We start from the raw sequence: 14,240 nt of genomic DNA on the forward strand, positions 1-14,240 counted from the left end.
TGGGCCGAATGGCCTTACTTCCGCTCCTATGTCTTATGGTCTTATGGTCTTATGATTTGTTTTGGTAGAAAAAACATGGGGAAACGTTTTAAAAGAAGTGGTACAACTCTAAAATGGGTGCAGGAGCAAAGGGACCTGGGTGTGCATAAGTCATTGCAAGTGGCAGGCGAGTTGAAAGAGTGATTATTAAAGCATACACTAACCTGGGTGTCATTAATAGGGACAGAGTACAAGAACAAGGAGATTGCATTGACCTTGTATAAGTTGCTAGTTCGGCCACAGTTGGATTATTGCATCCTAAATGAAGGATGTGAAGGCATTGAAGAAACTGCAGAAAAGATTGACAAGAATGATTTCAGGGGTGAAGAACTTCCATTATGAGACAGATTGGAGAAATTAAGATTTAGAGAAAAGACTTAGATAGAGATTTCCAAATTCATGAGGGGTCCAGACTGAGTAGATGCAGGAGGTTGGGGGGGATTGTTTCCACTCGTGACAGAATCAAAAACATTTTTCTCATGCAGTGATTGGTTATGGCTTGGAATGCACTGTCTTACAAGTGTGGTGGAGCTTTCAATTGAAGCATTCAAAAAGGAATTAAGACTGTTACTGGAAAAGAATGAATGTGCAGAGTTATGGAGAAAAGATCAAATATGTGATTCTGTAATGGGGGTTGAGGAGGGGGACTCATCTGGAGGGTCCCGATGCCGGCAGCCCATATTGCCATGGGAGGGTTCCATTGCTGCTAATGATTGGGTGGGGATTGTGGCAGGAAGTCTTGCAGTTCACTAGGAAATCAGGGCGCCCGCGCAATCCTGAGCAGTCTTCAGCGAGCCTCACCGGAGAGCTTAGGCTTCTGATTATTTCCTTACCTACTTTGAAGAATGAAAATAATTTTCTCATCCAGTGTCTTTCACATCTTCATGATATCCCAAAGTGTATCACAGAGAATTAAATATTTTGCAAATCGAATCACTTCTTTTATAGTCTATGTAGCATGTAATCTCCAAAATAAATGACCCGTTTTGGTGGTGTTGATTGAGAGGTAACAAGAAAAGTCCCACCACCTTCAAATAGTGGTTTAGAATCTTCCCTCCCTAAAGCTTCAGCCTAGATTATGTGCTCTTGTCTCTGGAATGAGTCTTGTGTTATCCACTGAACCAAAGTGAATATTTATATAATTACATTATAATCATGAGTTGCCAGATATTTTACTATTTTTGATTATGAATACCATCTTAATGTAGCCCTAGAGTCAATAATTATTTTATACCTAATCTATTGGGCATACTTCTGCTACTTTAATTTGTAAATTTTGTAAATTTTCCAGTTTATACAAGTTGATTTGAGTCATTCCAAACTACTGTATTTACAGATTGATCTATTTACAAACTTTCTTCCGTATGCTATTGATATATAAAAACGCAATGTTAATCCTCCAAACATCACACACTTAATCAATGCATATTTATGAATGACACCCAGCATGAAAACCAGAAAGACTGAGAAGCTAACCTTCTCAGAAACAATGCTCGAGTTCCTACCTGAATTTCAAAAATCCACTTCAGCAGGATATTACTCCAGACTTCAAGTTTCCAGCATCTGCTGTGTATTGCTTTATGTTAGCTGAAAGCAGTACTTTGTTTTTCTACTATGCATGAATGCAAGTCATTGTTGCTCTAGCTTTAAAAAAAAAGCACATCCCCTGACTTACCATGTGTATCGCCACAGAATATTCACTGGCCTCTTTCTTTTGAAATTTTTTATACTTCAAAGCATCAAACGTGTATGTAAAAAGGGCAGTCATTTTATGCTTTTAATTAATTATGGATCAATTAATTTTGGCAATTACATTTTATTAACTCATCTGGAGTATTTCTTTCACAAGCATCTATCAACCTATAAGCTAAGTCAGCTACAGCAACCAGAAATAACTGACCAGAGAATGTTTACAACAAAGGCATGGCAAATTTCCAGACAGCTATGCAAAAGTCCAATTATTGTGCTTTACAAAGTATAATGTGAAATAGGCCGCACTTGGAATATAGTGTTCAATTCTGGTCGCCACACTACCAGAAGGATGTGGAGACTTTGGAGAGGGTACAGAAAAGATTTATCAGGATGTTGCCTGGTATGGAGGGCATTAGCTATGAGGAGAGGTTGGAGAAACTTGGTTTGTTCTCACTGGAGCGACAGAGGTTGAGGGGAGACCTGATAGAAGTTACAAGCTTATGAGAGGCATGGACAGAGTGGATAGTCAGAAGCTTTTTCCCAGGGTGGAAGAGTCAATTACTAGGGGGCATAGGTTTAAGGTGCGAGGGGCAAGGTTTAAAGGAGTTGTACGAGGCAGATTTTTTTACAGAGAGAGTAGTGGGTGCCTGGAACTCGCTGCCGGTGGAGGTAGTGGAAGCAGATACGATAGTGACTTTTAAGGGGTATCTTGACAAGTAGATGAATAGGATGGGAATAGAGGGATATGGTCCCCAGAAGGGTAGGGAGTTTTAGTTAAGTCCGGCAGCATGGTCGGTGCAGGCTCGGAGGGCCGAAGGGCCTGTTCCTGTGCTGTAATTTTCTTTGTTCTATGACAGCAGACCAGCAAATGATATATGAAACACTGGTTTATAAATGAATATGGGAAACTGTGATTATTTGAATATAGCATATTTACTTCAAAACTAAGGTTTGAAACTCAGCTCGTGGGCAGTTGCACATCACTGAATTCAGTCCAAACAGACAGGAACTGGGATGTGGACATTTTAGCTGGTAATTGGTGATTTTTGGTATGTTGGCAATAGCATTTTTTTAAAAAAAGAGGATGTACTTACAGTCTTATTCTTGTCGTCACTGTGGAACATATTTGTGAAGTAATTGCATGACGGCTGTTGCTTTCTTCTTCAAAGTTTTTAATTTCCAGAGTTTTCAGTATTCCAGTATCAGCAGGCTCAGTCACACTATTTTTAATGGGGCTTCCCATGTTTTGTTGATTACTTTTTGGGCTAACTGAAGCAATAGCTCTATTCAGACCTGCAGAATTTAAACCAATATTTTTTTCACCTGGTTCATGAGTAGCTGCACCTTGTAGGGAAAGAATGAAATCCTCCTTACTTGTGGGATGATCAACCACTCCATTACTTGCAACAACAAATTTACCATCCGAGTTTACTGAAGCAATGTGCTTTTCCAATTTTTGATCAAAATGCAAGGTACTGCTGTGTGTCACTGTGCAAGTTTCAGAACTGCTGAACCCAGCGTCTGCGTTTGATGCCTTTTTCAAAGAGTCTTTTACTGGGGATTCTATTTTGTTACCTGAAGCTGGACTGCGAGGCACCTGTTCTGCATTCTCTTTTTCTGCTGTATGTAGTTTGGATGCATCTTGTGCAGACTCTTCACTGGATGGAAATGATTTCGGCAATGTTTGATGCGGGTCCAAAGGAGTGCTTTGTTTTGGCGAGGAGGCAGTTTTAACTGGAATTTCAGAGAGCTGCTTATTGGAAGCTATTTCCTTGAATTCTTCTTGACCTGTGTTAGTGTCTGCATTCCCAATATCTCTATCAGACTGCTGACCAGATTTCAAGGATCGCCTCTTTTTTCCCTTTCTTTTCCCACGTTTGGCTTCTGTGGGAGATTTCTTATCCATTTCGATAGACTCTAATGTTGCTGAATTCAAATCTGTTTTTAAACCTGTAACTGAATCAGTTGACTTTTCGGCCGCGTTTTTAGAAATTACTATGTCAACGAGAGAGTTGGTAACTGCTTTGTCTGCATTTGGTTCTGGTCCCACTATACCATTCTGATTTTCTCCTGCTAGGTTACCTGTGGTGAATGGTTCACTGTCTTGTGAGATAACTGCACCTTCACCAATGTGAGGCACACCTCCTGTCTCCGCAACCTGGCTTTTTTTAGTAACTGGTGTGAATATGTCCTTCTTGGATGAATTCTGTTGCTTTTCCAAGGTAGATTCACACAATAGCTTATCAGGAATATTGTAATTTTCAGTTTCCTTTTCAAATTCTTGAACCATGGGATGGTTCAACTGGACAGTGTCCTCATTTTTCAAAGTATTTTCCAAAACCTTTGGTTTTACACCAATATTGTTAATGGGCAATGAAACAGATGCTGCTGACAATGTTACATTTGAATTTTCTTCGATCTTAGGAGGATGCACATCAATTTCAATAACCTCAGCTACTTGTTCGATCCTCACAGTCTCAGAAATTGGTAAAATGCACTCCCTTGCAGCTGGGATATCTTCGCAGTTAGCAATAGTTTCACAATCATATTGACCCTCAGCTAGCCTGTCACTATTTACAAATTTGCTACCCTTTGTTTGCCTACTGGCCTGGGATATGCTTTCATTGAAGGAGCAGGTATCAAGTTCACCAATTCCACATTCCTCAACACGTCTGTCATCCGAGAGCAAACTTGTGTCTGCACAGGCTGAAGATAATGAAGTATCCTCCTTATTTACCACCACGCTTGCAAGTGTATTTGACACGTTGCCGACAAAGGCGGTTGCAAATTCCTTTGCAACAGTCTTTGAAGCTAATTGTTTTCCAAGGCACTCGAGCACAGTTTGTTTTTCAGCTTCCCCGTGGGTGTTCTGCAGGTTGGCATCAACCACTATGACATTCTGATTTGCTGACCCAGTTTTTTCAGTTGAACTCACAGGCGGCTGGGCTGGATTACCAGCAGCTGGTAACAGGCCTCCTTCCTCTGGGGAGCCCTCTGATATCTCTGCTGGACCAGGGTCAGCTGCTTTCGTCTCTGTCACTCCTTTCCTCCTGTGGTCTTGCGGAAATGAGAATAATTCTGAATCCGGAGTTTCCTCCACAATTGCACACTTCTCTAAATAACTGACGTCCTTTGTCAATGGAGAACATTCATCCACAGAACTGTTTTGGCTTGGGGGTGGAGATGCATTTTTTGAACTCTTTTTTCTAGTAGAACTAAAAAAACCTCCCAGGTAATCCAGCACTTGCTTTTTCTTCCCCTCTTCTGCCTTTCCAGAGCCAGGAAAACGAATATTTTGAAACTAAAAGGAAAAAAACATAGTTTAAGAGAAATAAGCATCCCAAGGAAAAAAGTTGGTTTTGAAGACAGTATAAAATTTCAAACAATCTACAAATATAATCTAGGCTAGAACCATATACTTCCAGAAAGGTTTGATCTATGGAGTCGATAAGTATAAAATGCACAGTAATTTTACTGTTAATTTATGGCAAAGGACGGGTGATTACTAGATTTGTTTTTGAATGGACGCCTTCCCAACTGTCCCAATATTTACTTAATTTCTCGATGAGACTGACACAAAGCTCAGAAAGATCTCAACTCTCTCCTTTCCAGCCGTGCATCAATGTTTACAGCCCTGTCGACGAATTGGGAAACATGGCTGAGGTGCCACTGAGGTACAAGAGGGGAAGCGGAAGGGGAGAGCGATGCAGATTTGGTGCCGCGAGCTCCAGGTGAGCGCTGCTGTTCCTGCGCCGCGAGCTCCAGGTGAGCGCTGCTGTCCCTGCGCCGCGAGCTCCAGGTGAACGCTGCTGTCCCTGCGCCGCGAGCTCCAGGTGAACGCTGCTGTCCCAGCGCCGCGAGCTCCAGGTGAGCGCTGCTGACCCTGCGCCGCGAGCTCCAGGTGAGCGCTGCTGACCCTGCGCCGCGAGCTCCAGGTGAGCGCTGCTGTCCCTGCGCCGCGGCTCAGTCTGGGAGTCCGGCAATTGAGGAGTTGTGACGTGATGTTACGGGCCTAGCCTAGCCAGCCAGGTAAGGTGATAGCCATTGGGCGGGAAACCAAAAGGGAGCAGTAAAATGCTCACAGAAAGGAAACAATGCAGGACTGTAATTTTGACGGGAGGCGGTGGCCAGATGAAAGCAGAGGAAAGGGGCTGGATGTTGGCATTATTCAGTAACTTAAGACGATGGATGACTGAACAGAGCAGGCTACAACCACAACCCCGCCCCCTCGAAAATGCTGCAAATAATCAGGGCAAATTGCATTTACACCACATTTCAGGTCAATGACCTTCCGTCAGTTTTTATTTCAACGTTTCTAGCATCTTCTGCATTCACTTTAACCTACAATTGGATTTGAATATACTTGATAATTGGGCAGACTGGCGACAGGGGAAATTCATTGCAGGGCAATGCCAAGTGCTTCACATGAAGGCAAAACAAAATCAGAAACTGAAATAAAATAATGTGCATGGAAAAATGAAGGGGCGATCTCAGGATCCTGGCTGACAATAAACAGAAAGTGGCAGTTGAGTAAATCAAATTAAATGTTGAATTGTATTGGAAAGATCAAAATTGAGTTGAAATAGTGAGATGATCTTGGGTCAAGATCAGGCTTGTCCAACCTTTTTGCATGGGGGAGAAGGAACCACATTTCATTTTTTTCCTTTTATTAGGGGCAGATTTTGAAAAGTTTTGCAGAAAACTAACATGAATTTCAAAAAAACGTTGACATATGAAAAGATATAACATCTTGTGCCAAACAAAAAGTCACAATAATAAATTGATCATTTAAATAAATGAGTAATAAATAAAGACAACCATTAGAGCATGAAAGGCTGTGAGTGTACCCAGCTCAATCCCAATCTTAGGGTGCTCACTGCATCACCCTCACCCCTGTGACAATGCCTTTTGATGCAGAGATGCCGGCGTTGGACTGGGGTAAACACAGTAAGAAGTTTAACAACACCAGGTTAAAGTCCAACAGGTTTATTTGGTAGCAAAAGCCACACAAGCTTGCCTTTTGGCATGTGGGCGTGAGGATGAATGAGAATCCTGAGGCCAGGACTGAGCCAGACACGCACTCTCCACTCCCTCTTGCTGTTCCCACCCCTTCACACACACACACCTGTCTTTCACACACACAGGCACACACTCCCCCATCTCTCCCTCACATAGACACTCATCCATCTCTCTCTCTCCATGAACACACTCGCCCATTTCTCTCCCTCTCTCTCTCACACGTCTCTCTCTCTCACACACACACGCACACACTCCACCAACTGTCCCTCACGTAGACATTCACCCATCTCTCTCTCTCTCCTTCATGCACACACTCGCCCATCTCTCTCTCTCTTTCTCTCTCTCACACACACACACCCATCTCCTTCTCACACAGACACTTGCCCATCTCTCTCTCAGAAGCACATACAGACACTCACTCACCCATCTCTAACACACACACACACACATCAGTTCATTTAAAAAGCAGGCAACCCATTTGGCTGGAACTCCATCAGATTCAGTCCTGGAAATGTGGATCAGCCAGCACCTAAAAATGCAAGCTAACATGAATTGGTGAAGACATTCATCAACTTTGGTGCACAAAACTTTAACTTTTCTTTCTCAGATGTTAACTCACCCAATTTTTCTGTTTTAGTTCAGACTTACACAGATTAACTTTTTATCAATTATGCCAATATTAACACACCATACTATTTTCAGTTTTGCTTCCACTTCTAAGATCAGCATAACAAAGAACAAACTGTTTGGAAATAGGACATTTTCCTGGATGAATTACATATTCATGACACTCTAAAGGATATTACACATTCATTAAAAACAATGATGACCATCAAATATCCTGCAAACTGGGGTCTAGGGTTACTGGCTCTGAAATTACTTCAATGTTTTTTGGCTTTTCAGGGGCATGTTTTCAGTGAATCTGCATTTGAAAGGTGTATTCCATGGTGGGACCCACTTCTGCCCCTTAACGGCAGTGGTCAGATTTGTAATTTCTATTCAGGCCTCCATGAAATGCATTCACAAATCTCTCCTTGTAGTAATTTAAATGAGAGCCTCTCTTAAACCAATCGTTCTTTCCCTCATTTCCTTTCCTGTCTCTGATTTGACTTTAATCTGCCCTTCTCCTTTGTTCCTCTGTTTCTTTCTCAATCCTTAACTCAAGTTGGTTCAGAAGACAGTGTTGGTCCTGCCATTCACTTAGGTTCGAGATGCCCTGTCACCCTCCCTCCCCATATCTATATCAGCTCACACGCCCAGCAAGTTATACTGCAAATACAGGATAAAGTTTATCTAATGGTACCTCTCGAGATACTATGTCCCATCAAGCTCTGGACAAATATGATAAATTAGCACTGCTGCCTCACAGCACCAGGGTCCCAGGTTCAATTCCGACCTTGGGTGACTGTGTGGAGTCTGCATGTTCTCTCTGTGTCTGCGTGGGTTTCCTCCCGTGGTCCAAAGATGTGCAGGGTAGATGGATTGGCCATGTTTAATCACCTATTAGTGTCCCAAGATGTGTAGATTAGGGGAATCAGCGGGCTAAATATGTGGGGTTACGTGGATAGAGTCTGGGTAAGAATTTTTTTAAAAGTTGGTACTGATTCGATGGGCCAAATTGCCTCCTTGTAGGGGTTGAATGATAAACTCAAGTAAGACTGACTTTGAACGATTGAAACAAAAACTGACCACAATTAACTGGTCTGAACAGTTAATGGGTGGGATGGTTGGGCGCAGGCAGGGGATTTTGCCCAAAATATGCTGGAAAATGACATGATTCCACTCATTTCCAAATTTTACTAAAGTTTATTTATTAGTCATAAGTAAGACTTACATTAATACTGCAATGAAGTTACAGTGAAATTCCCCTAGTCGCCACACTCCGGCGTCTGTTCGGGTCAATGCACTTAACCAGCACGTCTTTCAGACTGTGGGAGGAAACGGGAGCACCCGGAGGAAACCTACGCAGACACGGGGAGAACGTGCAAACTCCACACAATGACCCAAGCCGGGAATCGAACCTGGGTCCCTGACGCTGTGAGGCAGCAGTGCTAACCACTGTGCCACCGTGCCACCCCCATATCAGGGGCATGTATGGAGACTTACAGGAAACCCTGTAGAATTGTCAAATCGATCATTTTGATTTATTATTACCACATGTATTGGTATACAGTGAAGAGTATTGTTTCTTGCGTGCTATACAGACAAAGCATACCATACATAGAGAAGGAAAGGAGAGGGTTCAGAAAGTATTGTTACAGTCATAGCTAGAGTGTAGAGAAAAACCAACTTAATGCAAGGTAGGTCCATTCAAAAGTCTGACGGCAGCAGGGAAGAAGGTTGGTACGTGTTCTCATACTTTTGTATCTTTTTCTCGACAGAAGAAGGTGGAAGAGAGTATGTCCGGGGTGCGTAGGGACCTTGATTATGCTGGCTGCTTTTCTGAGGCAGCGGGAAGTGTAGACAGAGTCAATGGATGGGAAGCTGAGTGATGGACTGGGCCTCGTTCACAACCCTTTGTAGTTTATTGCAGTTTTGGACAGAGCAGGAGCCATACCAAGCTGTGGTACAACCAGAGAAAATGTTTTCTCTGGTGCATCTGTAAAAGTCAGTGAGAGTCATAGCAGACATTCAAATTTCCTTAGTCTCCTGAGGAAGTAGAGGTGTTGGTGGGCTTTCATGGCTATAGCGTCAGCATGGAAGGACCAGGACAGGTTGTTGGTGATCTGGACAACTAAAAACCTGAAGCTCTCGGCCATTTCAACTTCATCCCCATTGATGTAGACAGGGACATGTCCTCCACTACGCTTCCTGAAGTTGATGTTATGTTGTGTAAAACACCAATTAATCCACCCTTTAACCTAGTATTTTGTCTCTAACCCAGTAATTTTTTGAATGATGTCCTGTACCACAATGCCATGCTCATATGGGGAGGCAATGGCCTAGTGGTATTATCGCTAGACTATTAATCCAGAAACTCAGCTAATGTTCTGAGGACCTGGGTTCGAATCCCGCCACGGCAGATGGTGGGACTTGAATTCAATAAAAGCTATCTGGAATTAAGAATCTACTGATGACCATGAAACCATTGCCGATTGTTGGAAAAACTCATCTCGTTCACTGATGTCCTTTAGGGAAAGAAATCTGTCATCCTTACCCAGTCTGGCCTACATGTGACTCAAGAGCCACAACAATTTGGCTCCCAACTGCCCTCGGGTAACTAGGGATGGGCAATAAATGCTGTAAGAAGTTTAACAACGCCAGGTTAAAGTCCAACAGGTTTATTTGGTAGCAAAAGCCACACAAGCTTTCGGAGCTCTAAGCCCCTTCTTCAGGTGAGTGGGAATTCTGTTCACAAACAGAGCTTATAAAGACACAGACTCAATTCACATGAATAATGGTTGGAATGCGAATACTGACAACTAATCAAGTCTTTAAGAAACAAAACAATGTGAGTGGAGAGAGCATCAAGACAGGCTAAAAAGATGTGTATTGTCTCCAGATAAGACACTATTGTTAAACTTCTTACTGTGTTTACCCCAGTCCAACGCCGGCATCTTCACATAATAAATGCTGGCCAGCCAGTGATGCCCATGTCCCACGAATAAATATTTTAAAAAACACATTGTAGCCCGCTCTCATTCATACAAGCTGCAAGAAACTCTAACTGATTCAAGGGCTCCTACACTTCTAACTTCTCAATCCCCATACCTGCCTCATTCGCAGTCACACCATCATGACCCTGACCACTGATCAAATCAGACAGCCCTATCCTAAGGAGTGTGATACTGGTGAGACCAGTCAGATAAAGTCATAGAGTAATACAGTGCAGAAAAGACCCTTCGGCCCATCAAGTCTGCACCAACAATATCAATAGAGAATGCGTTACTATAGTGACTGGATTCTCTTAGATACAGTGAGTTACAGTCTGCACACATGTGGCAATCAAAGGGCCATCAGATCTTCCAGGGGTACTTTTCAAATGTTTAGGATTGCATTCGATCAGTGTTCAGCTGATGTGACCGCCAGAAGGTTTTCATGCATTTCTGTTCAAGATCCTGGAAGTTGTCATGATTCCTTCAGTTAGTCACATCTCTCACTGATATTTGTACATTCAAATAGAGTGGAAGGTTGGTTCCCTGGAGTCAATCTTTTTGACTAAACAATTAAACTAAATCAAATTAACTGAGGGACAAATTAAAAGGGGCAGCTCCTAAAAAGGGAACCACTTAAAATAAGAAGCAAAGCAGAAAGGAAACTTAAAAACATCAAACCAAAATGTGATTAAAGGGGTTGATAATACACCCCAGTCCCTGTGGTGCCCAACGAGCATGGAAGGCCTCGATGGTGCCCCTGAACACTGCATGCTCCCTCTCCAGGGGCAAGGTTCACTGGAGTCAAGGGCCTAGTTGATGACACCTGTCAGGACCCCTACCACGGCTGTGGAGGAGAGATACAACAGGAAGTATAAACAGGGTTATCAAACAGCACCTTATGCAATAACCTGCTCAGTGACGCCCAGTTTGGGTTTCGCCAGGGTCACTCAGCTCCTGAACTCATTACAGCCTTGGTTCAAACATGGACAAAAGAGCTGAATTCCAGAGGTGAGGTGAGAATGACAGCCCTTGACATCAAGGCCACATTTGACCGACTGCGGCATCAAGGAGCCCTAGCGAAACTGGAATCAATAGGCATGAGGGGGCAAACTCTCTGCTGGTTGGAGTCATACCTGGTAAGGTTATATAAGCATTGGTGAGGCCGAATTTAGAGTATTGTGTACAGTTTTGGTCACCTAGTTACAGGAAGGATGTAAATAAGATTGAAAGAGTGCAGAGAAGGTTCACAAGGATGTTGCCGGGACTTGAGAAGCTGAGTTACAGAGAGAGATTGAATAGGTTGGGACTTTATTCCCTGGAGCGTAGAAGATTGAGGGGAGATTTGATAGAGGTGTATAAGATTTTGATGGGTATAGATAGAGTGAATGCAAGCAGGCTTTTTCCGCTGAGGCTAGGGGAGAAAAAAACCAGAGGGCATGGGTTAAGGGTGAAAGGAGAAAAGTTTAAAGGGAATATTAGGGGGGGCTTCTTCACGCAGAGAGTGGTGGGAGTGTGGAATGAGCTGCCGGATAAAGTGGTAAATGCGGGGTCACTTTTAACATTTAAGAAAAACTTGGACGGGTTCATGGATGAGAGGGGTGTGGAGGGATATGGTCCAAGTGCAGGTCAGTGGGACTAGGCAAAAAATGGTTCGGCACAGATAAGAAGGGCCAAAAGGCCCGTTTCTGAGCTGTAATTTTCTATGGTTCTATGGTTTTATAGGAAGATGGTTGTGGAGGGTCAGTCATCGCAGCTCCAAGACATCTCTGCAGGAGTCCCTCAAGGTAGTGTCTGGGGCCCAACCATCTTCAGCTGCTTCATCTATGACCTTCTTCCATCATATGGTCAGAAGTTTGCCAATGATTGCACAATCTTCAGCACCATTCACGACTCCTCAGCAGTCCATGTGCAAATGCAACAAGACCTGGACAATATCCAGGCTTGGGCTGATAAGTGACAAGTAACATTTGTGCCACGCAAATGTCAGGCAATGACCATCACCAATAAGAGATACTCTCACCACTGCCCCTTGACATTCAATGGTATTCCATCACTAAATCCCCCACTGTCAACACCCTCGGGGTTACCATTGACCAGAAACTCAACTGGACTCACCACATAAACACAGTGGCTACATGAGCAGGTCAGAGGCTAAGAATACTGCAGTGAGTAACTCACTTTCTGACCCCCAAAGCCTATCCACCATCTACAAAACACAAGTCAGGAGTGTGGTGGAATATTCGTCTAATTCCCCCTAACCCACGCATCTTGGGGCACTAAGAGGCAGTTTATCATGGACAATCCACCTAACTTGCACATCTTTGGACTGTGGGAAGAAATCGGAGCACCCAGAGGAAACCCAAGCAGACACAGGGGAAACGTGCAAACTCCACACCCAAGATTGGAATTGAATCTGAGTCCCTGGCAATGTGAGGCAGCAGTGCAGTAAATCCCATGGAAACCAAATCCCAAAAAGGGAAATTTCACATGCGACCACAACTATGCGCAGATTCCAGTAACATAAAAGCAAAATAGTCCAGATGCTGAAAATCTGAAATAACACTTTTGGAGATTTTAAATATTAAATTTTAAAAATTTTAACAGAAGAAAATAAAGCTTAAACACGCAAGATTACATTTACACAGTTAAAATTAGCCTTTCAGAACATTTCCCCCAAAATGTATACTTGGTTAGACTCACAAATAAACACCCCTTTCGACAACAGTCCTTAAATTCCAGTAATATTACACATGGCACAACACACTGTAGCTGTAGGAGAGGTATTTCACTGGGCTTCTCTCGCTCTCCCTTGAATATGGAAATTCAATACTATAAAACAAAGTCCTGGTTTCTGGAACAAACAGACACTCCCCTGGGGTAGCTTACAGCTGCTCCCTTCCCTTCTTCACAGCTCTGTCGCAGCATTCTGTCCAGGAAATCTTACATAGCTACACCCAGCATAGCTTCCAACCGCTCTTTAAATATCTTTTTTATCTTTCATCTTTTCCCAATTATCCTATTGCTTCTTTGAAATTTACCTTTCCCAGAATATAAAAACATTTTATGTTTTCCTTATGGCCATTACTTCCACGTAAAAGAAAATTTAATGACAGTGCCTTATTTATTTATGACCTTTTCTAAATTATAAACTCCTTTTTACCTCCTTTTGAAGGAGGTAAAAACCCAAATCTTAATTATCTCCTAATGCAAATTTCTACCCATGTTGTGTTTACTTGTAGAACATCTAACTCGGCCTATTCACTTCAAATGCTGACCTTTCACACCTAGCCCCTTTGATGTCCTCAACTTTGTAGACACTCAGTCTCCAGTTTAATTAAGTTAATCATACACATACCACAATTCTGCTTTACAGAATACCACTGTAGACCCCTGAAATATTAAAAAATCAAATGTTTTCATACAGCACCGAACAGTTTATAGGGACAAAACACCTGATGCTCACTGCTTCCACATCTACCAGCCACACCTGCTTACGCTAGGACCAGATTCCTCCTCCTGTCACTGGAAAATCACTTCTCTGCAGACCCTCAGAGAATGGGGCCAAGGGTGGAAAATGAGAGTTGTGGGCACCTTCCCCATATTTTGCTTCCACCCTTCTCCTTCTTGAAGCCAATGTAGGATGTAACCATTCTGACCCCTTTCAAAGTCCCTTTAAATAAAAATCCTTCCATTGTTAAGTGTCAGTCAACATCAAGCCCATACTCAAGTGATTGGTTGGCAAAGCCAGAAGCAGGATGTAAATGCTGGGGCTAACAGAACATCCAAGGCAAAGCCCACTGCAGTAAGTGGTTTAGTTCCGTTTAAATTCTATCCATGGTGGAGTTATGCAAGAGGAATCTATGGTACAGCACAAGTTAATTACATGTCCCCAGA

General features: G+C 42.9%; 1 protein-coding gene across 2 annotated transcripts in view; it reads right to left on the reverse strand.

The window, feature by feature from the left end:
- Positions 1-14,240, reverse strand: part of crybg1a (crystallin beta-gamma domain containing 1a) — a 261,887-nt gene that overhangs the window by 94,419 nt on the left and 153,228 nt on the right. For both annotated transcript variants that reach the window (XM_078212402.1, XM_078212403.1), the window contains one exon: positions 2,826-5,032. In XM_078212402.1, the coding sequence (XP_078068528.1) occupies positions 2,826-5,032 (2,207 nt within the window). The remainder of the gene's footprint in view (positions 1-2,825; positions 5,033-14,240) is intronic.

This window comes from Mustelus asterias, chromosome 5 (genome assembly GCF_964213995.1).
Source record: "Mustelus asterias chromosome 5, sMusAst1.hap1.1, whole genome shotgun sequence".
Taxonomy (NCBI): domain Eukaryota; kingdom Metazoa; phylum Chordata; class Chondrichthyes; order Carcharhiniformes; family Triakidae; genus Mustelus; species Mustelus asterias.